The following is a 25,265-nucleotide window of genomic DNA, read 5'->3' on the forward strand; positions in this document are numbered from 1 at the left end:
AAGTGACGCTGTTTGACAGCTCACCAGCGATCACATAGCGACTCACCAGCGATCCTGACACGTTGATATCGTTGTCGGGATCACTGGTGAGTCGCTATGTGTGACAGTACCCTAACTCTTTAATGAAAACTGGTTTTACATACTGGACAACCCCTTTTACCATTTGCCAGCTACTCATTCTCAACTTTACTGTGCTGACTTTCCACGGCAGAAGTCACAGGGAAATCCCAGCTATGAGGTCACCGAAACTTCTGGTGGATGTAGAAATGAAGTTTCATTGTAGCAATGGCTCAGTGTTTCAAGAAACAATGCTGCACAGGAAAAAGTTCTAATAATTTCCAACAGAGAAGATCTGGTTCACATGAAAAGAAAATGCTACTATGCCAAGCTGTAGCTGTAAAATAATAATGTTAAGTTGTGAAAAATGAGAAAAGCCAAGATCCTATCCCAATATGTAGTAGCTGTAATAATAAAAATATCAGTAAATACCTCCATTTAGTAATGTAGTATAGTTTTTATGATTCGATATGTACCTTTCCACATGTGCAGGTATTGTAGGACCTTAGGTATCCATGGTTACAACAACTAGCTGTCACTATATCAGTGATCGTAACCATGGATACCTAAGGTCCTGCAATGTCTGCACATGAGGAAAAATACATAGCTAATCAGAAAAACTATATGTAGTATAGGAGGTGTTCATTTATAGCAGGTGGACTGGAAAATAGAGAAAGAGCATGGTAAATATATTCCAATATTACAATTTTGTCATACAACATTCAAATTTTAAAGGCACTTCACAATTTAACAAAACCTGTTCCCAAATGATTGAATACTTGTAATACGACAAATCTCAGATAGTATTCACCCTCTTCGGATCCAGCCGTCGCTTCCTGCCGCTGCTTCGGATTGCTGCAGTCAATCACTGAGCTGAGCGGCTCATGTCATCTACAGTGATTGGCTGCACCGCTGCTGCGTGCTGTAGTCATGACCTTACCAGTGCAGCGTAAACACAGTGACCGGAGTAGAAATAGAGAGTTGACACTGGAGGGTTTATTAAAATGGAAAACCCCTTTAAAGAAATGTTTTTTTGTAAATATGCAGTTTACGTATTTTCTAAAGCATTTTTTCTGATGCACCAATATTTGTTCACGATGGCATTTCCAAACATCTCCTCCCCTAAATAGCAGAAATATTTTCTTGCTCAGTGAAATAGCCAATGTGTTAAGATTGAGGTTTCTCTACCGGACACTTCCTAAGCCATAAAGCCGAGTGCTATTAAAACCAGCCCCTCACAGACCGTGCCTTGTGCCCCTCCATTAGCAGCGCACAGAGCCCTAGTGTCTCACCACGCACGGATTTACTACAACCTTTTCCATTTTCAACTTACAGGGAAACATGTTTTCTTCCTGCTGTTTAATGACACTGGCTGCAAAGTTTTCAGAGCGATACCTTGGAGGGAAAGAGGTTTTATTGCAGAATCCACATCTGGTTGAAATTTTAACGTGCTTCTGCCATTAGAAGGTTATGAAGAACAAAAAAAACCCAAAGCAAATGACATAAGAATTTACTCTGTAATGAACGCTTCTTCTAAACTTATCAAAAAATACAAATGTGTATGCTACCCAGGAACATAAAGAAAAAGCTTTACCCTTTTTTAGAGATTCTGTAAAATGTTTTGTGTATTTCTTAAAGCTAATCTGTATAGGTGTATGTAGGTCTCTAAAAGTGCAGCAATACCTTTGCATAACCAGTCCGTTCCTCTGTTACTGAGGAATCAGCGCTTCAACTGATATGCAAATGAGGTTCAAGGACTATGAAAGATCTGTAGCCTCTGTCACTCCAACTCTGTTAGCTGCCCAACGCCGCCTCCTTCTGCTTGACTGATGGCTTCTTTGCTTGAAGTTACCCAGCATAGAGGCTGTCACTCAAGCAGGAGTGGGCGGCTTTGAGTAGGGAATAGAGCTAGAGTGATAGAAGCTTCAGCTCTTCCATAGCTCTGCAGTCTCAACTGCATACCAATTCCAGCTGTCACTCCAGCTCTATTCGCCACCCAGCACCACTTCCTCATGCTTGACTAACAACTCCTTTGCCTGAAATCACTCAGCATAAAGACTGTCAGTCAAACAAAAGCATAGAGCTGGAGTGACACAGGCTTCCGCTCTACAGCCTCATTTGCATATCAATTCAAAAGGTTATTTCTCAGTAATAGATGAATGGACTGGCCATGTAAAGATATTGCTGGACTTCTCTTTGAAAGAGCAACATGCAAATACTGTATAAATAATTTGGTAAATTAAATCCTGCTGGTAGATTCTCGTATAGGTCTTGCATATTGAAGTAGTGATATGGCTGTATAGGCGCTTGTAACCAATAAAAATTATACTTCTTTTGCACATATTCGATGTGATGGTCATCAGAAATTTAGCATAGAAGCCTTTTGAAAATCAGGCTGAAAGTGCACAGGGGGTGTGTCAATGCACTTCTGACTGCTTCTCCCAAGTGTACTATCACTCTGATTTGCACATGGCTTTATATAGTAGATTTCTCATGACTGGCAAGTCAGATATCTACACAAGAGGTATCATTTTTGTAGGGAGGGGGGATAAATACCTATACCATCAAATCACTGCTTCTGTATGTAAAAATGTGCTGACAGGTTCTCTTTAAAGGGACGTTGGACAGTGAGCAGAGCGCTAGAGCGTAGACTATTACTGCATATTACATGGATGTTTTCGCACTTGGTTAGCCAACAACAACCAGTCCCAAAGTTGACTTATCGATTGGAAAGGGAAGTTAATAGATGACAACTTCGTTGAATGCTGGTGCAATAAATTTTGTACCCATGAAAAATGTTTAGTTCATTGTCCTAGCTCTGTCTGTAAATACCCTTGAAGGTAAGGGGTCTTGTTAACACCCTCTTTGTCCCCTGTACCTAGGGCACCATTGATATACACCTGAACCCGAGCCGGACCATCCAAAACCCCTCCATATGTCCCCATGAGAATGAAATTCTAAGAAAATGTTACTCACCTGATTTCTGTCTCTAGCATTTGCGTATCTAAACCTTTGGATGTAGTAAAATACAAGCCAGGCAAGAGAGATGATCATCAGGACAATAAAGGAGATGGAAACAAAGACCACTGAGGTACGGCTGACAAATTTTTGTAAGTTCCGTGTTCCAATGGTAATGTAAATAGTCACACTAAGGTTCTTCTCTAGTAAACTTGCTATTTCCTTCCCTTTAGGCTCCGGAATCATTATTGCTACAATATCTTCAGTGCCTGCCGGAGAGAAAAAGACAGTGTTAGAAAAACAAAGGCAATTACTTGTAATGTCAAAAAGGATGAGAGAATGTACTGAGCCGTATTATTCTTCAAGTTGTTCCCTAACTGAATGATAAGCCGTGCACTGCTAAAAACAGGAAAAGGAATTCAATGTCAGGAATCATTTTCAACGTCCAATCTTCTTTCAGTAAAGCACTTTTTAAGTTGGTCATAGATACGAGATATACTGTATGTGGGTAGAATGCGCAGGTTTTGGTGGGATCAGTAAAATATCTAGTGTATATTAAGGCCTGGCATCTCTTCCTTGCCTGCAATATTTGGGGGAAAGTAAGGGTACCGTTACACCTAGCGACTCACCAGCGATCCCGACCAGCAATATGACGCGGTCAGGATCGCTGGTGCATCGCTAGGTGGTCGCTAGTGAGCTGCCACACAGGCAGATCTCACCAGCGACATCGCTGGGGACGGGGGTCGCTACTTACCTGTCAGACGCGGCGATCCTGCGTCCTCCCGCCCGGCTCCACACGTCGCCACAGCAGGAAGCGCCGCAGGAAGTGACCGACGAGGAATGGTCCAGCAGCTTCTCGCGCGATCAGCGATAACCAGCGGGGGAGCCGGTCGGAGGTAAGTATCAGACACAGCGATATCGCTAGCAATATCGCTATAATGTCACAAAATCGGTGACTTTACAGCGATATTGCTAGCGATATCGCAGTGTGTAACGGGGGCTTAAGATTGGGCATGTTGTTTTTCAGCATACTAATCCTTTGTCATCCAGGGAAGATTAGCATATCTGGCATCAACCCCTAGCGGGGGCTTCATGATAGTACTCTGGCCAATAAGCGTCCGCAGAGTTCACATTTTGTCACTGCTGGGAGAACACTTTGCTTCCTTTAATATGAAATGTGAACGCTGCAGCCAATCACATTTCAGCAGTCACTGATTGGCTGCAGCGCTCATGTGATCTTAGCACTGGGGCGGAGGACACATTGCTGAGTACAAAGGGTGGCACTGCTCCAGGAAGTAAATACATTTTCTTTTAACTTCCTTTGTTCCATTATTTTAATGTGGTAAATACTGTGAAAGTATGGTAACCTCTATTAAATACTAACTTGAAGGGGTTAAATGCCTATGCATCAGATTTTTTTAATGTGTACAATTATTTGTGATGAGAGTAGTCTTGCGTGTATTTTGGCATTTACCAAAGATTTCCCATCTCAACTTTTTTAACTAATTCTTCGCAAATAATAAAATCAGATACTTACTTTCCCCAAAGGCCAGTGCTTTGTCTTCGCCACTGCTCCTGTGGTTGGGCACAAGTTGCAGAGGTGACATCACGTCTACAGCGCTGCAGCCAATCACTGTGTTCAGTGGCTCGTGTCGTCTATATTGGCACAAATGATTGGCTGCAGCGCTATTGATATTGATACTATTGCAATCTGTACATTGAAGCCGTGGTGGAGATACAGCGCTGGACCCGGGAAGATTGGTACCGGATGATTTTATTATCTTTAACACTTTCATAAAAAGTTGTAAGAGGAAAATTCATTTCATGCAAAAGCATGAATACGTAAGGCTGGAGTTCCCCTAAGATACACACATTTGTGAAACATGGGCCCTCTTCAGATCGCAAAATCCTTCCTGACTGCCGGGGTCTCTGTCCTGAACTAAATGCTTCAAAAATGCCTAGGAGGGAACTAGCTCGGGTCAGGACATCTGGAGGTCAGGGCAAACATTGTGATCTCAGCACAAACTTTGTTTCATGGACCAATGAAATATTACAAATGTTATCTGTGCCGAGTCCTTCTTTTGCCAAAATGTGAAACGTTACATCTGTATCGAAGTATCATTGCCAACCCTATCACCATTAAAGTTACATTCACACTGAGTTAAAAGACTTTAAATGGCAAAGGTGTGTCAAAACACCAGTGAGCAGGCAATGTACGGGAATGTATAGGCAAAGAGGTGTTACGTGGCCGTCTATACGTGTACCAAATGCAGTAGGAACTCTTATTATTCTTTACTTATATAGCATCATTATATTCATCACTGTTCCCGATGGGGCTTACAATCTAGATTCCCTTTCAGTATGTCTTTGGAATGTGGAGGAAACTGGAGAACACAGAGGAAACCCATGCAAACACGTGGATACACATTTTTAATTATCACTGAGTTTATTCCCAATGACTTGGAAACATGATTGGTTGGATTGGCAGATTTAGCTGGTTAGATTTGGTTTAACTGTTATACCTTATCTCTTTCCAGCAATACAATAGCCCGTTTTTTACTAGGCTTTATAATAGGGGACATCTGTGCAATTTTACATTGTTATTTTTGTACTTAATAAAAGTTATATTTTAATAGGGTTTTTTTCAGTTAGTCGAACATACAAACTCCTTGCAGATGTTGTCCTTGGTGGGGATTTGAATCTAGGACCCCAGCGTTGCAAGGAAACAGTTATAACCACTGAGCCACCTCGCTGCTCACACAGCATTTAACCAAACAGTAATTTTAGGTCAGTAAATTTGGACTCACCACATCACAATAACAAAAGTATCTAAGATATAAAAGAAAACATATTTTACAATATTCACCAGTTTTAATAGAAATGTCACAGAGCAATGTTAGAATTACATTGCAATGCGCACAAGCCATCCAGCAGGTACTGAAGGATCAGTTTACTCTAAAACTACAAATTCAATTAAATTTTAATTTACACCTTCCGTTTCTAAGCCGGTGAGTGTGAAGACATAAGAAAAATCTATCACCTAAATCAGACCTTGCAGCCTGCTCTTTCCATTATCAAGGTGTTGGAAGACTCTGACGCAAACCGTCTCGTCAAGGGCTAATTAGAGACTTGTTCCTATGAATGCCTGGATGGCCTGATGATGTTAGGTAGCTGTCATGTGATTATTCTAAGGGTCCCGTCACATTTAGCAATGCACCAGCGATCCCGACCATGATATGACCCGGTCAATATTCGCTGGTGCATCGCTAAATGGTCGCTAGTGAGCTGCCACACAGGCAGATCTCACCAGCGACGTAGCAGCGGTCGGCGGTCGTTACTTACCTGTCAGACGCAGCGATGAAGACGTCCTCCTGCCCGCGTCCATGCGTCGCTCGTCGGCGCCAGCAGGAAGCCGAGCAGGAAGCGGCCGACGAGAAACGGTCCAGGATGTTCTTGCGCGATCGGCGATAATCAGCGGGGGAGCCGGTCGGAGGTAAGTATCAGACATAGCGATATCGCTAGCAATATCGCTAGCAATATCACGTCACAAAATCGGTGACACTTTAGCGATATCGCTACGTGTGAAGCCCCCTTAAGACTGTGCTCAATCTGCCTTGTGCACGTTTATTAGATACCGGTGTACTTCATCTAACGTCTTGGTAGAGCTACGTCTTAGTTATTAGCAACCTTCTGTACCTTTCATTTGTGATCACCCATTGAAGTCATTTGCCCAGACAACGTGTTTTGTACTGCTACTATTATAGTTTGCCATGCTGTTTAGAATGGTATCTGATCAAGATGATCACCAGAGAATTACCCCAAAAGGTCTTACCCATCAGAGGCACTATTTTGCTAGTTAGGAGCTCATTGTCATGAATACGGATTCTCTCGCCTCCATTGGTCACTGTTGGCAAGAGGCCAGCAAAACATTTTGCCTATAGAATGAGGTGACTATTTAAATGAAAATTATGCATTACATGGATGTGTTAGGTTCACCAAGGAGGATCTCCCTTCCACAATAAACTGGAAGGTCAAAAGAGGTGACTTAGGCTAGTTTCACACTAGCGTTTATGAGCGCAGCGACGGCCTGCGCACGGCCGCCGCTAAGCCCCGCCCCCTGCCGCGCCCCGCCGGTAGCTCCGCCCACCGGCACATGACGCTGCATGCGCCCTGCGTCCCCAATCTTTATCACAGGGGGCGCAGGCCGTGCGCAGTATGCGCTTGGCGGCGCATGCGTCCTTTTGACGGTGCGCCGACCTGTGCCAAACGCAACCTGCTGCAGTTTGGTTGCGTCGGCGCACCGTCAAAAAGGCGCATGCGCCGCCAAACGCATACTGCGCACGGCTTGCACCCCCTGTGATAAAGATAGGGGACGCAGGGCGCATGCAGCGTCATGCGCCGGTGGGCGGAGCTACCGGCGGGGGCGCGGCAGGGGGCGGAGCTTAGCGGCGGCCGTGCGCAGGCCGTCGCTGCGCTCATAAACGCTAGTGTGAAACTAGCCTTATTCTACAAGTAGATTCTGATTACAAGAAGTCACTAGTTTATACAATCCAAGTAAAAAAAAAATTCTGCTGCCCAAAGACGTGGTAAAAAGTGCTCGGGAAATGATCAAAAAGATGCAGACAAGACATTTCTTCCGCCTTAAAAATTTGTCATGTTTGTGCATGTATAAAAGAAGTTGTCTGCACATATCCCTAAAGGGAATTTGTCAGTAGGGTCACCCCTCCTATATGGCATGAGAGTCATAAGAAGCTGACTAAAATGTCTACTTAATATATTTGATATGATGTCTAATTGTAGGAAAATACATGTTTTTCTTAATATGTACATCTGTTAAGATCTACGGGCCGCACACTGATCTCCCTTGGAATCCGGCTCCAGAGATTATTTTAAATGAAAGGGAGCGTTACCAGCGTGCGAAAAATACATCTGGAGATCAGACTGTAAAGCCATTACATGTCTCACACTGGTAATGCTCCCTTTCATATAAAATAAGCTCTGGAGGCAGATTCTCAGGGAGATCTGTATCCGGCCCATAGATCTTAACAGCTCATTTACATGTAAGAAAAATGTGGATGTATCTGGAATGAGATATCAGATCGCAGATATCAAAATATCACTTTATTCAGCTTCCTATGACCTACATGCACATATAGACGGCTTAGGAGGGTTGATCCTACTGACAGATTCCCTTTAAGAAGCTCTCTGAAGTGAGCACTCTGTTAAACATCACAAATTTCAGCTTCCTTGGGTGGATACACATTTTTAATTATCTCTGAGTTTATTCCCAATGACTTGGAAACATGATTCATTTTGTATACAAGTGTATATAAATATTAGTATAACAAAAATAAAAAAAATCCTAAAAAGTTCATAAGTCAACTGTTATGTAGAGTTCAAGCAACGCCTCTCGACCTGTCTTGTAAAACTCATCACAGTTGAGGTCACAGCTAAAGAGATGAAAAGGGTTGACTAATGGAGACAAGTTATTTAAAAAGGAAGCAAGTATGGCTCTCCATACTCCCCAGTGATCAGCTGTTATTTCTGGAGGAAGCCCATAACAGCAATTGTGAGATTACATGATGGCCATCCCGCAGAAGAGGAGACTTTCACACATTTATTTATTCAATAAAACTTAGATTTGTATTACTAAGGTGTGCACATTATTAGTGTATTTCCGGTCTTGTTTGGTTTCGCACATTTGGGGTCACAAAGGAGGACTGTCTGTTTCATGAAGCTTGTATAGAGAACACATAGAAAACTACTGCACCACTTCTGATTGTTGATTTGGTTACTGTAGTCTTTGAACAAAGATTATTGACTATAAGGGACAAATTGACTGTTGTAGCAATATCAGCCACACAGTTTAAAGCACCATTCCGGAGTTGTTGTTTTTTTCAGGGCTGGAGAGGCGCCCCCAGCTTCAGCACTGCTATGTATAGAAAAATCACAATCACAGGATTATCGTGATGACAGGCATGGGGGTCTTCTGCAGATCCCCAGCCATCATAACACCCAGAGGCGTAGCTAGGGTTTTGGTTCAGGGGGGGCGAAACTTCTGAGTGGGCCCCCAACCAGGTAACTTTGATTACAACTCGGTGACGCACAATAATAGTGGAGGAGAATTCAGCAGAGGACCGCGCTGTTGCTGAATATAATTTCTAAATAAAGACCAATATTGATATTACTGCCATATAGTGAGTGGTAGATACCCGTCCTACACAACATACCGTATAAGAGATCACAGCACAGTTACAGATGGTAACTTACAGCTGACGTTCTTTCTGATGGAATCGTTCACTTTTCCATCTGGCCCAGACCAACATGACAACTTCTTTCAGCCAGGACTCGTCTGCAGAGATTACAACAAAGATACATTTCATGTCTCATATTTTCAGCACTGTCACCAATGGGACTACTCCCTACCTGCACAAACTCCTTACCCTGCTGATACCCCAATGCTGAGCCGCTGCTGCTGTATGTGTCCCTTTAACTGTATCTGCTGTGTGGTTCTCTGTGCCCTCTAAATTCTAAAGCAACTCTCGAAAACAGTGCCCATATTTTGTCCCCTAGAAAGTAATAGCGCCATTTGTGCCCCTTTGACAGTCACAGTTACCTGAGTTCCCTATAACAATAAGTGCCCACTTTACATTTAATGTCATGAGTCTCCCCCCTGTACAGCTCCCCTATACACTGTATGATGCTCCCCTATACACAGTATGATGCTCTCTTATACACAGTCTAATCACCCCTCACTGTATATACACTGACTGCTTAGTATTCCCCAAATTGTTTGATAGCTCCAACACTGTAATCTCCACACTGTATGATGGCCCGCTAGATAGCCTCCATATAGTATAATGTGCCAGACAGTTCACTATAGTCCTCAATATAGTATAATGCACTCCCCATCGGCAGACCCTATAGAATAATGCAGCCCTTTATATAATGCACCCCATAAGCAGCCTCATAAAAAATAAATCCAAAACTCACCTTTCCTCCTGGTTTCTTCACTGCTGTGAGCTCCCGCACATCTCCGGACTGTAGGCTCCGAGTAGTGACGTCATTGCGACCCCCTGTCAGTGTTGGCGTTAGTGACATCAGAAGCTGATGAGAGGGGGATGATGGGAGAGGGAGCGTAATGCTCCTCTCATCAATGTAGTCGGCTGAAATGGCATCCAGCCAACACAGTTGATTTTGCAATGACAGGTGGGGACCCACTACTGGCGCAGGGCCCCTGCGCCTGCTCACGGGCCCCATAGCGGCCGGGTGGCAGATGAGGGAGATCGATTCTGCCTGATCTGCCGCAGAATGTAACACTATCGGCGTGCTGTGGGTGGGTCCCCTCAAAGCGCTGGTCCCGGGGTGACCTCCCTCCCCCCTGTAGCTCACCACATTGTAGGATTCACTCCAACAATAAGTCACCTGCATTACTGATACTAATATATTATATCACACTAGTAGAATGTCCATGCCACTAACAATCGCTGTATAGAAAAACACTATTCCACATCTATTTGTCATCAAGCACTAACTGCTGCTGTGGCACTACAAGTGCAAGACTTAACTTCCCAGTAGGAGCACTCTGGGAGCAGCAAACAGTAGTTAGGGTGTGTGCACACGTTGCGGATTCTGCTGCGGATCCGCAGTGGATTTGGTCCTGCGGATCTGCAGCAGTTTCTGCTGCGTTGTACAGTACAGTCTATGAGAAATGAAAAACGCAGTGCACATGCTGCAGATTTTCTGCAGATTTAAATCTGCAGTATGTCAATTCTTTGTGCGGAATCTGCAGCGTTTTGACACCTGCTCCATTATAGGAATCCGCAGGTGTAAAAACGCAGGGGAAATCCGCACAAAATCTGCACTAAATCTGCAGGTAAAACACAGGTCATTTAACCTGCGGATTTACCTGTGGATTTGGCCAAATCCGTGCGGAAAAATCTGCAGAGTAATCCACAACGTGTGCACATACCCTAATCCTCTAGGACTTGCTGTCAGCCTGGTAACAGGTAGGTTAATAATTACACGCCAGCACAAACAGCCGAGATAAGGTGATCGATACACTGGTTTAACCCTCCCTCTGCCTGCCAGGGAGGATGCGCCACTTTCTCTGCACAGCTCAATGACTGCAGCCAGCAGTGAGATCTCTAGTTTGCACTTTTCCTGGTTTTCTCTCAGTCCCAAAGTGCAGTAAATTCCCAGGCCAAGACAAAGCATCGCCATATAGCGCATAAGTGACCGCTGCAAAGTGCCTGAAAACTATGTAACACGTAAGGAGAGCATCATGTAATGAATATTACACCCAAATAGCAGTAAGTTGTATGTATATATCCAAAGCAACAGATTAGACACTTCAAATAGTAATTAACATAGATACTCATCAATTCGCATGCTGTGTGCAGTGTCCACTGGTCCTGGAGCAGCACGCTCCTCAGCTTTCAGGCTCCTCTCAGTCAGAAGCAATCAAGTGCAGAGCAGACAGTGAACTCAGCTCACAGGCAGAGGCAGAGCCCCCTGCGCCCAGGCTGCTGCTGGAGCTGATGTCTTCTCTGCAGCAGGGAGCTTTCAAGGAGAGCGCGCTCAGCCAGGATTGGGTGAGTGACCTCCCCTCCCCCTCTCCTCTGCAGAAGAGCGGTCACATGACTCACTCCCTGCTGCAGCATGTAATTGTATCGGCGCGATCTGCATGCCGATATAGTTACATAGCATAGCTCGGGTGGGCCACCGCCCAATCTGCCCCCCCCCCGGTAGCTACGCTACTGATAACAACCCATTGGTGCCTCGCGATCACTTGACATTAGCACCGATGGTAGGGATTTGTGACGGGCTTCCGGCAGGCATGTGTTGAATGCTGCTCTCAGTGATTGACAGCGGCATTTAACTGGATAACAACAGCGGATGGATTACAGATCCATCCACGGCTCTTAGAGGCTGTTGATGGCTGATTAAATGAGCCATTAAGTGTGGGAAAAGATGTGGGCTCATCGCCGGAACCCGCATGAAGGACAGGGAGAATGACAAATATATGTAATCGGTCATTAAGGGGTTAAAGGGGTTAATCAATTAGTTGAATTAAGGCTTACATTTGCCATGGGGCTTGTTAAAAAAAAAAAAAAAGAGCATTTGCATTTACTGGTCCAAACACCCCTATGTTTTCTTTCATTCTTCCTAGGACCCGATTTGAAATGCTCACGAGATTCTGACATTTTAACGTCAATAGTCAATGCCTGCCCAGAAATGTCCCAGAACATGACAGACTATATAAAATCAGACCCATCATCGAACAGTTAGCAGAAATGTTCTTAAGGCTTTACATCCCAACACAAGATATTTCTATTAAGGAGTCCCTTGTAAATTTTATTAAGGAGTCCCTCGTAAAGTTCAATGGAAGACTGCACCTCAAGCAATTTATTCCAAGAAGGCAAGGTTTGGAATAAAACTCTACAAAATGTGCGAGAGTTCAACAGGATGCACATCAGCTTTTTACCCTTCGCCACGACAGCACCCACTTGGAGAGAAGGATCCGCCCATAGGAACAGGAAACCTACAGAGATAAAAGAGGGCGGTCCGCCTCTCCTCCTCAGTTGGTTTCCTGTTCCTATGGGAAACCGCAGAATTCTCTTACAGCTCATACCTGGGCCAATGAACCGCCTGTGCAGTGTCTGCGGGAACGGCAGGGGTTCCGGTCCAGAAGCAGCGACGGGGGAGTGCTGTGATCCGGCTCCCTCCTCGACTGATGCCGCAGCAGCACGGGCAGAAACGCCGGTTCCGGGTGAGGCCAACCGGGGTTCCCCTGCAGAGCTACACGCCATCGGGGTTTGGGGAGGAACCATCCCGGTCCGTGAGGGAGCGCAGAACCGGAGAAGATTGTGGTAGCCTCCGGCGTTCCTAAAGGCTTCAGAGTCCAGGAGACGCACATGCAGCGCCGACAGGAAAGGGTAAGAAGGAACTTCCGGGTTACCAGAGGTTCCTCAGCGCAGGACGCACGCGCGGCTCCAGGGGAAGTATCGCGAGACCACTCGCGGGCATGTAGGAGCGCTCCCCGCCCCCTCCTAGAAAAAAATGAAAGAACGATGTTAATTTACACAGCGGGCCGGCGGCTGCATTCCAGGCCGGACGCATACTAATTAGCCGCACCTAAGACAAGCAGGCTGTTACGCGGGGCTTAGGTCAAAGAAGGCTGAAATACCCGGGGCCCCTGCGGAGTCCCTCCAACTAGGGAAAACCCTGTATGACCCTCAACCCAGGGTTTTTGCTAATGGTGCAAATGCCTGAGCCTCCAACCTTTCCTTATCTCCTGCTCAGCCCTAAGCTGAACCCTCCACCCTCCACCCAGTGAGTCGTCAAACCACCAAAGCCCACACAGTAATGACAGACAGGGAGAACTTAAACCGCACCGCGCCGCATACACACAGGACAATACCGTAATGTGAACAGGGCAAAACAAAACACAAATATAGGAAGGCGAAAAGGTAACAACGGATCATACGCCACCAGATACGAATTTCTCTCTCCAACACCTCCTCTCCAGACCGGAACCACTTGGCATAGAACACAAGCTATAATCGGCGACGCCCATAGGCCAGCACGACTAGTTAAAGACTGTGGGCGTGACCAAACATCCCACCTGATTTCCAGCTAGATTAACCCCCAATAACCTGAGTAAAATCAAGCCGGCACCACTGAGGCTATAGTGGACGGAGATGGAACTACCGCTGCCTGCCGGACGCTATGGTGTGAATAGCGTCCGACATGACGGTACCCCGTTTTCTACGAGGGACTCCAGGGCCCACAAGACTCATAGGACCCGGCTTGTCCGGATGACGGCGGTGAAACGAACTGACCAGCCGATCCGCATGTATGTCCGTGGCTGGTACCCAAGACCTCTCCTCCGGACCATACCCCCGCCAGTGTACCAAATACTGAAGAGTACGGCGCAGTACTCGAGAGTCCACCACCTTGGAGACTTCAAACTCTAAATCGCCATCCACCATGACTGGAGGTGGCATCGGCGTCGTGTCCACAGAGCCTACCACCTTTTTCAATAAAGCCCTGTGAAACACGTTGTGTATCTTGTATACCGCAGGAAGTTCCAACCGATAAGCAACTGGGTTAATGATGGCAGCAATCTTAAAAGGGCCAATAAACCTTGGACCCAATTTCAATGATGGAATTTTGAGTTTTATGTTTTTAGTAGCTAACCACACCCAATCACCCACACACAGGTCCGGACCTGGCACGCTTCTAGCGTCAGCCACTCGTTTGTACCAGGGCTGTGGAGTCGGTAAGCCACAGTTGCAACTCCGACTCCTTGATTTTATCAGGCTCCGACTCCGACTCCTTCATAAATGGCCAATTCATAACAACAAATTTACTGTTGTAAAATATTAAACATCGTGCTTATTCAGTTTCTCACCATCATATAAGTAATCAGACCACTTAGAGCAAAAACTACATTTATTAGAATACAATTAGAATATAGCAAATAACTTTTATGCAGGGGTGGCATTTATGCACATGTAATCGAAGTACATGTATCAAAGTACTTCTGGCAGTTATAACATGGATGAATGTGACACGCATCTCTATTCTCTTCATACAGGTAACCAGCTTTTCCAATCTCTGCTCTGAATCCACTCCTGTGTCTCCATTCAATGTCAGCAAGCAGTTAATCCTGAATGCTATCTATGTGTTTTCAACTCTACAAGCTTATATCTGGTAACCAGCTTTTCCAATCTCTGCTCTGAATCCACTCCTGTGTCTCCATTCAATGTCAGCAAGCAGTTAATCCTGAATGCTATCTATGTGTTTTCAACTCTACAAGCTTATATCTGGTAACCAGCTTTTCCAATCTCTGCTCTGAATCCACTCCTGTGTCTCCATTCAATGTCAGCAAGCAGTTAATCCTGAATGCTATCTATGTGATTTCAACTCTACAAGCTTATATCTGGTATATAGTTTTTTTTTTTCAACTTACTCTGTTTGTCCCCTTATGTTGTGAGGTCAAGAAACTTTTCAAAGTGCTTTATGATCCATGTAGTGCTGGACATGTGTTTATTTGACCACAACATTTTATTGGGTCCTGGGGTCTCAATTTGGTGTGATTGATTAACGAGAAGAGAGAGCCAACCAAAAAAAAAAAAAAAAACAGCCTTAACCTCCTATATATTCAGACATAGCTAGGGGGAGCATTTATGCAGGGGTGGCATTTATGCACATGTAATCGAAATACATGTATCAAAGTACTTCTGGCAGTTATAACATGGCAGTTAGACAGGGCAGGAGACAGGTAAGACATTTATATACATCTACTCCCTGTACATTTGGAGTACAAGAAATATATACCATATGCATTTGTGCAATTTATATCCTGGCCACTGCATTCACACACATCCACCGCCCTGGCATTAACTCTCTACACTCCATCCATATTAGCCCCTCGCTTCTTTCCTCTCCTATGTATAACACTCACGCTCTTTTCACATTGTTAAATTGCACAGATCCAGGCAGTCCCACCATTCAACACCAGAGACGCTCTCACAAATCACTTAACCATCTGCTCACTCTTTCTATCCTCCTTCTCCTAGTCGCAGGAGACATTGCTCCCAACCCTGGTCCCCCATGTTATAGAAAGTCAAACCCCCCCACTGCTACACTCAGAAACCCCTCTAATCGTATTAATATTCCCTGCATGCCATCTGTCTCTCTTAATTGTGCACTTTGGAATTCTCGCTCAGTGTGTAACAAACTCTCCTTCATTCATGACTTCTTCCTTTCTAATTCTCTTAACCTCCTGGCTCTTACTGAAACCTGGATCCAGCAGTCAGATACTACCGCTGCTGCTGCTCTTTCATACGGGGGGCTACACTTCTCTCATACCCCAAGATCAGACAATAGAGCTGGTGGAGGCGTTGGTCTGCTCCTATCACCAAAATGTACCTTTCAGGTTATCCCTCAAGTACCCTCACTTGTCTTCCCTTCTTTTGAGGTCCATGCCGTCAGACTCTACACCCCCTTCTCCATGCAAGTGGCGGTGGTGTATCGTCCTCCCGGCCCCTCCCATCAGTTCCTGGATCATTTTGCCACTTGGCTTCCACATTTTCTCTCCTGTGACATCCCTACCCTCATCATGGGAGATTTCTACATCCCCATTGCTCTTCCCCTCTCCCCATCTGCTACTCACCTTTTATCTCTAACCTCCTCATTTGGCCTTTCGCAGCTTACTAATTCTCCAACGCATGAAGACGGAAACTCCCTCGACTTGGTCTCCTCTCGGCTTTGTGCAGTGGATGATTTTGCAAACTCCCCTCTCCCGCTCTCTGACCACAATCTTCTTTCATTCTCTATAAAGAACTGCCAGGCTGCTCAGGTCACCCCCACTGTCCAGACTTATAGAAACATACAGGCCATTAACACCCAGAAACTTCTGAAGAACTTGCAGTCTTCATTGGCCCCTATCTCCTCCCTCTCATGTCCTGATTCTGCATTGAAGCATTACAATGAAACACTTCAAAGTGCCCTGGATGAATTTGCACCTCCTATACATAGAACACCACAACACAGACGGCGACAACCCTGGCACACGGTGCAAACACGTTTCCTGCAGCGGTGCTCCAGGTGCGCCGAACGTCTGTGGAGAAAATCCAATCTACACGAAGATTTCATCCATTTTAAGTTTATGCTTAGAACATACAACACTGCCCTTCACCTCTCAAAACAAACCTATTTCAACACCCTCATCACCTCACTGTCCAATAACCCTAAACGTCTCTTTGACACTTTTCATTCTCTACTCAATCCAAGAGTACAGGCCCCAACCACGGAGCTCCGAGCTGAGGATCTGGCCAATTACTTCAAAGAAAAAATTGACCAGATCCGACAGGAAATTATCTCCAAATCCCCTCATACCATGCACTGTCCTCCCTCCCCCACTGCATCTAACTCACTCTCTGATTTTGAACCAGTCACAGAAGAAGAAGTAAGCAGGCTCCTTGCATCTTCTCGCCCAACTACTTGCACCAGTGACCCATTTCCGTCACATCTCCTCCAGTCCCTTTCCCCTGCTGTCTCCCCTCACCTAACTAAAATATTTAACCTCTCTCTCTCTTCTGGTATTTTTCCCTCCTCATTTAAGCATGCCATCATACATCGACTACTTAAAAAACCATCCCTCGACTAAAACTGTGCCGCTAACTATAGACCTGTCTCTAATCTTCCCTTCATCTCTAAACTCCTGGAACGCCTGGTCCACTCCCGTCTTATCCGCTATCTCTCAGAAAACTCTGTTCTCGACCCTCTCCAATCCGGTTTCCGCTCTTTACACTCCACTGAAACTGCCCTCACTAAAGTCTCTAATGATCTGCTAACAGCTAAATCAAATGGTCATTACTCCATGCTAATTCTCTTGGATCTCTCTGCAGCATTCAACACTGTGGATCATCAGCTCCTCCTCACTATGCTCCATTCCATTGGCCTCAAGGACACCGTTCTCTCCTGGTTCTCCTCCTATCTCTCCGACCGCTCCTTTACTGTTTCTTTTGCTGGTTCCTCCTCCTCTCACCTTCCCCTTACTGTTGGGGTTCCTCAAGGATCGGTTCTAGGCCCCCTCCTCTTCTCCTTGTACACTGCCCCTATTGGTCAAACAATCAGTAGATTTGGTTTCCAGTACCATCTCTATGCTGATGACACCCAATTATACGCTTCTTCTCCTGACATCACGCCAGCCTTTCTAGAAAACACTGGCGATTGTCTAAACGCTGTGTCTAATATCATGTCCTCACTATATCTGAAACTGAACCTGTCAAAGACTGAACTCCTTGTGTTTCCTCCTGCTACTAATGTACCTATACCCGACATTGCTATTTCTGTGTGTGGTTCCACTATTACTCCCCAACAACATGCCCGCTGTCTTGGGGTCATACTTGATTCCGAGCTTTCCTTTGCCCCCCACATTCGATCACTGGCTCGCTCTTGTCATCTGCACCTCAAAAACATTTCTAGAATTCGACCTTTTCTTACTTTTGACTCTGCAAAAACTCTTACTGTTTCTCTTATTCATTCTCGTCTCGACTATTGTAACTCTCTTCTAATCGGTCTCCCTCTTACCAAACTCTCCCCTCTCCAATCTGTCTTGAATGCTGCAGCCAGGATCATATTCCTCACCAATCGTTACACCGATGCCTCTACCTTGTGCCAGTCATTACACTGGCTACCCATCCACTCCAGAATTCAGTATAAACTTATTACCCTCACCCACAAAGCCCTCCATGGCTCAGCACCACCCTACATCTCCTCCCTTGTTTCAGTATACCACCCTACCCGCGCCCTCCGTTCTGCTGATGACCTGAGGTTAGTATCCTCAATAGTCAGAACCTCCCACTCCCGTCTCCAAGACTTTACACGTGCCGCGCCAATTCTTTGGAATGCACTTCCCAGGTCAATACGATTAGTCCCCAATCCCCACAATTTTAAGCGTGTCCTGAAAACGCATTTATTCAGACTGGCCTATCGCCTCAACACATTAACCTAACCTATCCCTGTGTGGCAGAGCCAAAAGTTTTACCATAACCAGGTTCCCAGCATCATGTTTCCACATGCTTTATGCATCCATTAGCCCTCTGTGTCTGTACTGTTACACACTTAACATTATGGCTGGTCCATACAATCAGAGCAACTGTTACCACCCACCTTTCGTGTCTACCTCTTTCCTCATAGACTGTAAGCTTGCGAGCAGGGCCCTCACTCCTCTTGGTATTTGTTATAATCTACTGTATGTGATTATTGTTATGCTGTAATGTCTATTGTCTGTACAAATCCCCTCTGAAATGTAAAGTGCTGCGGAATATGTCGGCGCTATAAAAATAAAATTTATTATTATTATTTTATAAACTTTTCTAAACTGTAAGTAAATATGCAATAAACACTTTTATGCAGTTAATAATAAGAAATCTATAAATTTGTCCTCAGAAAAAGTATTGCCTCTGTCAGATCCTCCTTCATGGATGCCCTCAAATCTGATCTAATTATTTTGAGAGCAGAGAACAACCTCTCTACACTAACTTGTGTTGGTGGCAAAGCAGTAACCACTCGGGCAACATCTCTGACAATGTCAGGATACAGAGGAATCGCTTGTTGCACTGTTATTTTTGATGAACGGTCAAATTTCTCAATTTCTTTTAGCGCACATGAAAAATTCTGCTGAAATGTACTGGCTGTGTTCCTTGATGGGGATGACTCTTCTTCTATGCGGGAACGCTTTGCACGGTCCTTGTGATCCAAATATTTTTCGAAATTAAATTCTTCATCAGTTGATGATGAGGTGAAGATGTGGCAGGACGACCAAATTCTTCTTGTTCCTCCTGACTGTTCTGCAACCCTTTCATCCTTACTGCTATTTCAAACAGAGCTTCTTTTCATTTACTTAGCTGTTGATCATCTAGAAGAATCCGATGCATTGGGTCTACATAAACAGCTGCCAAAAGAATGTTATTTTGTAATAGTAGCTCCTCTCTCCATTTCATTGATGTAGCAATGCCACTTGCAATTAACCCTCCTCTTTGGGACAGGCAAAACATCAGGTTCTTCCACTCCTTTAAGAAAATACCTGGAGTTAAGTCTTCTGCTTGTAATATTTTAGTCACTGTAAATGGGTGCTCTAGCAATTTTTCCAGCTCAGTCACCTGATTCCACTGACTTTCATTTAGCATCAGTTGAGGGTTAGCCATATCTACAAGAAAGGTTTTCAGTTCAACCAAGCGCTGAATCATTAAGTACTGCCCCATCGTGTGGCTTGATCAATAATTGCCCCTTTTCCAGCACGTCTCTTCAAAATTGAGTCAACTTTAGGGGTTCTGGCAACAGTAGCCAATTTTCTCACCTTGCCAATCAGTGCAGCAGCATGTCCTTCTTGCAGACTGTCTCTTATAGCCAGCTGTAGCGTATGCACAACACAGCGCATGTGATGAATGAAAGAACATATTGACACAGTTTCAACAAGATCATCTAAACTATCATGTTGCTGTTCATCTGAAGCAACTTCAGTTTGCTCCTCAGTTACAATACTGTGTTCCTCTATTTCAAACATTTCTGTGTCTGTGGACCCAGAATGTTCTTCTAGCTGCTGGTCACCATCATTACTCTCATTCATTAGCTTAATAGTACTTATCATACTTGAAGCATTGTCAGTTACGACAGAAAGAACTTGCTCTTTTTTAAGTTCGTAGTCTTGCAGAACCTTTTCCACCAAGACCTGGAGAAACTCACTGGTGTGATGAGCTTTGGTGTCTTTTACTGCCAATGTCTTGGTAACTATTTCATTTTTGTCACAAACAAATCGGACATTGATGACAAAATAGTTCACTCTGTGACGTGTGCAGGCATCCATTTTAAGAAACAGAAAGCGTCCCTTGAGAGTTTTTTTAAGTTCTTCCTTTTGTTTAAAAGCTTCTTCGATTACTAATTTTCTAATACTCTCTCTCTCCAGAGAAACACCAAGCTTGCGGGCCATTTCCCCATTCAGACACATAAAAGCTGGTCGTGAAAATAATGAAATAGGCACACTATCCTTTACAACAAGCTCTATGATCTGTTTTTTAAATGTATCTACTGTCATTGTCACAGTAACTTTGTCACTGACAAAATATCTTGCAACTGATGGCTGCAAAGTTCTCTGCTCCTTTGTTTGGCTGGAAGAGCTGGGCACTGGTTCATTGGTTTGGATGCAGTCTTTCTCATCCACTGCTTTCAGTACTTCAGGATGAAAGCGCTGTAAATGTCTCTTTAGATTAGAAGCTCTGGTAGGAGCATTTTTATCTTTGCCTGAATATGCACTCATCTTGGCTTCACAGCATTTGTTTTCGTCTGGATCATTTGTCATACACTGACAGACATAATGTTTTCTATCTTGAGTGATGGTGAAATGTTCAAATACAGCTGATTTAATGTGATGCTTCTTTGACATTCTCAGGTTTTTAATTCTGCATTCACAATCCAAATGACAATTGTTTTTCCTAAAAACAATTGTACAAAATTATTGCCAGGTCGTACAACTGATATAGTGGTCAGTAATACTGTTATTATTCCTCATGTACTCACAGTTAACTGATGCAAAGTTTGTTGAAAGGATAATACTTCTTACAGTCTTCCTCTTCTGAGTAGCAGGCAGCTGTGAGATGCTAGGAAGACGCACACCTAGTATGATCTAGTCTAGAGGAGGAGCTTTACTACTAAGAATTTGCAACACATTTTCACTTTCAGTTTCATACATTGTAAGTAGGGGGGTTGGGGCAGCATGAGGTTAACCAAGTATAAGATTAGATAAGGGCAGTGGAGAACAGTGACACACAAGAAGTAAGAAATGTCTCCAGCAGAACTGCTTATCACTGTTGTACATAGTTTGATAGAACATATATATTTGAGTAACATTTATAAAATTCATATGAAAGTTCAATTATGAAATATTAATACATTTTTTTTAAAGCTGGAGTCGGAGTCGGTACATTTCTACCGACTCCGACTCCGGCTCCGACTCCAACCAAAACTAACTCCGACTCCACGACTCCGACTCCACAGCCCTGGTTTGTACCTTGCACTCATGCTCAGCAATCGCTGTTTCACACTCCTCCAGACCGATGATAGTTGAACTCCTAGCTGGTCCTCCTCCGGGACGCCCCCAGAGCCACCCTGACACAAGGTACAAAATTGAGGATGGTGCCCGTAAACACAAAAGAACGGAGACTCTCCCGATGATTCTTGGCGGTGATTATTTAACGCGAACTCGGCCAAGGGAAGGAATGTTGACCACTCCTCTTGGCTGTCAGACACAAAACATCGCAAATACTGCTCCAGATTTTGGTTCATGTGCTCAGTTTGACCATTTGACTGCGGATGAAACGCTGACGAATGAGACAACTTGATCCCCAATCGTGAGCAAAAAGCTTTCCAAAATTTTGCCACAAACTGGGTACCCCTATCACACACTATGTCCGACGGAACTCCGTGTAGTCTGACCACCTCCTGCACAAAAACCTGAGCCAACGTCTTCGCGTTGGGCAAGGAAGGCAACGACACAAAATGCACCATCTTCGAAAATCGATCAACCACCACCAGGATGACCGTGTTCCCCGCCGAGGCAGGCAAGTCCGTGATAAAGTCCATGGAGATTTCTGTCCATGGCCTACTAGGTACCCCCAGAGGCTGTAGAGTGCCAGCAGGACGGGATCTGGGCGACTTGGCCCTGGCGCACGTGATGCAAGCTGCCACGTATGAGACCACGTCCTGCCGGATCTTTGGCCACCAGAAGCGGCGCGATACCAGCTCCAAGGTGCCCCTAACCCCTGGATGACCGGCCAGGACAGAGTCGTGGTGTTCCCCCAACACCTTAAGACGAAGATGAAGGGGTACGAATGACTTGTTAGCGGGAAGTCCTGGCGGTACCTCCTCCTGGGCCTCGGCAATCTCTGCCTCTACCTCAGTCGTGAGGTACTACACCTTCCTGGAGGATGGGTACCGGATCTTCCCGAGGTTCTCCCCCTGGAAAACACCTGGACAAGGCATCCGCCTTGGTGTTTTTAGCCCCAGGACGGTAAGTCACCAGAAAGTTAAATCGAGTAAAAAACAATGCCCAGCGAGCCTGCCTGGGAGACAGACGCTTGGCCGACTCCAGATAGAGCAGGTTTTTATGGTCGGTGATGACTGTGACCTGGTGGACCGCCCCCTCCAAGAAGTGTCGCCATTCCTCAAAAGCCAATTTGATGGCCAACAACTCCTTGTTGCCGATATCGTAATTCCGTTCGGCAGGCGACAGCTTCTTGGAGAAGTAGGCGCATGGACGCATATTGCTCAAGGACGAGCCCTGTGACAGTACTGCCCCCACTCCCACCTCAGACGCATCGACCTCCAAAGTAAAAGGTTTAGACACGTCCGGTTGCACCAGAATGGGGGCTGAAGCAAAACGTTTTTTCAGAAGCTCAAATGCACGCACCGCCACCTCAGACCAGATAGCGAGATTGGTACCTTTTCTCGTCATGTCCGTGAGCGGTTTGGCTATAGTAGAAAAATTCTTAATAAACTTCCTATAATAGTTGGCAAACCCAAGGAACCGCTGGAGTGCTTTTAGATTATCAGGCCGTTCCCATCGCAGCACCGCTTGCACCTTCGCGGCGTCCATTTTAAACCCTGCGGTGGACACAATATATCCCAAAAAAGGCAACTCCTGAACAAAAAATATGCATTTTTCAAGCTTAGCATAGAGCTTATTCTCACGGAGCAACTGTAACACCTGCCTGACATGCTCTAAATGAGTATCCCGGTCGCTCGAATAAATGAGGATATCATCCAGGTAGACAATCACAAATTTCCCCAGCACATGAGCGAATACATCATTTATGAAATGTTGGAAAACAGCAGGCACGGTTGTCAACCCAAATGGCATAACTAGGCTTTCAAAATGACCCTCAGGGGTATTAAACGCCGTCTTCCACTCATCCCCCTGACGGACCCTTATGAGGTTGTACGCCCCCCTGAGGTCAAGTTTGGAAAACCACTTCGCACCAGCCACCTGGTTGAACAAATCAGGGATAAGAGGCATCGGGTAGGGATCACGGACCGTAATCTGGTTTAACTCCCAGAAATCCAGACACGGGCGTAACCCCCCATCTTTCTTCTTAATGAAGAAAAACCCCGTCGCTACAGGCGAGGATGAAGGCCGGATGTGCCCTTTACTTAGACTCTCCGCGATGTAGTCTTTAAGAGCTTGTCTCTCCGGACCAGAAATACTAAACATCCTAGCCTTTGGCAATTTGGCCCCGGGTTTTAACCTAATCACACAGTCATAGGTTCGATGTGGAGGTAGTTCTGAGCAACCCCTCTCAGAGAATACGTCCGCAAAATCCAGCAATGCCTCCGGAAGGCTGGACTTCACGGCGGACACACATGTGGCCAAGCAATTTTCCTGGCAGAAACCACTCCACTGGACTATGTCCTGGGTTCTCCAGTCAATCACCGGGTTGTGCTTGGACAACCATGGGAAACCCAGGACCATTTGTGCTGGGAGATTATTGAGTACCCTACATGTAACCCACTCAGAATGTAGGACCCCAATGTGGAGTTTAACCTCAGCTACAAACTCAGTAATCTCCCCCTGTGGGAGGGGAGCGGCATTAATGGTAACCACGCGAATAGGATGAGGGAGTTTTTCGATCTTAAAACCGTCCGTGCGTGCAAACTCCTCATCCATGAGATTGGTGGTGGAACCGCTATCCACAAACACTGATATTGGTAGCTCTCTGCCCGCAATAATAACCCTGGCAGGGAGCATACATTGAGATACCATCATGGAGGATATGCATACGCTCAGTTGGGCCTCCTCCATACCCTCTGAGCTTACCAGTTTTCCGCCGGTGCAACTTTCTTAGGTAGCACAGGACAAGCATTTACATAATGATCTCTTTTACCACAGTAAAAACATGCTCCTTGCTTTCTGAACCCAGGAACGCGACGCTTAACATGTGATACCCCAGCGATTTGCATAGGTTCCGTGGGCTCACCTGCAGCAACCACACTTGCACCCCTGCTTTCCCCCAGGGGCAGCGTCTCCTGAGCCCCCTGACGCAAACGGTGATCAATACGAATAACCAAACTCATGGCAGACTCTAACGATGCAGGAGTCTCATACATCAGGAGGGCCTGTTTAACTCTTCCTGAAACCCCATGAATAAACTGACTCCGCAGCGCTGGGTCGTTCCACTGTGTGTCTACTGCCCAACGGCGAAATTCTGAACAATAGTCTTCCGCCATACGTTCCCCCTGACGGAGGGCGCGGATTTTAGATTCCGCTAGAGCCAATCTGTCGGGATCATCATAAATGAGCCCGAGTGCTGAAAAACGTTCTCAACCGAATGAAACGTAGCAGAGTCAGCTGGTAAAGAAAACGCCCATGCTTGGGGGTCCCCACTCAGTAAGGATAACACCAGACCCACCCGCTGAGCCTCATTACCTGAGGAGACAGGGCACATGCTAAAGTATAACTTGCATGCAAGCCTCCCGAAAGATGACAAATTTGCTGCGTTCCCCAGCAAATCGTTCAGGCAGCGGAATCTTCGGCTCTGCACCTGCACCTGCAGAAGCCGCTTGCACATTAGCTACAACCAGGCCCTGCTGCTGAACTGCCCCCTTCAACTCGGTGACCTGTAAGGACAGCGCAGCCAACTGGCGGTTTATGGAAATCATGGAATCCATGGACTACCAAAATA

At 45.4% G+C, this 25,265-nt stretch overlaps 1 protein-coding gene across 2 annotated transcripts in view; it reads right to left on the minus strand.

Annotated features, from left to right (window-relative positions):
- The window catches only part of RNF150 (ring finger protein 150), a 388,101-nt gene that overhangs the window by 271,378 nt on the left and 91,458 nt on the right, over positions 1 to 25,265 (minus strand). For both annotated transcript variants that reach the window (XM_073549771.1, XM_073549770.1), the window contains exon 2: positions 3,034 to 3,284. In XM_073549771.1, coding sequence (XP_073405872.1) covers positions 3,034 to 3,284 — 251 coding nt within the window. The remainder of the gene's footprint in view (positions 1 to 3,033; positions 3,285 to 25,265) is intronic.

This window comes from Dendrobates tinctorius, unplaced genomic scaffold (genome assembly GCF_039654945.1).
Source record: "Dendrobates tinctorius isolate UK_male_01 unplaced genomic scaffold, ASM3965494v1 ptg000161l, whole genome shotgun sequence".
Taxonomy (NCBI): domain Eukaryota; kingdom Metazoa; phylum Chordata; class Amphibia; order Anura; family Dendrobatidae; genus Dendrobates; species Dendrobates tinctorius.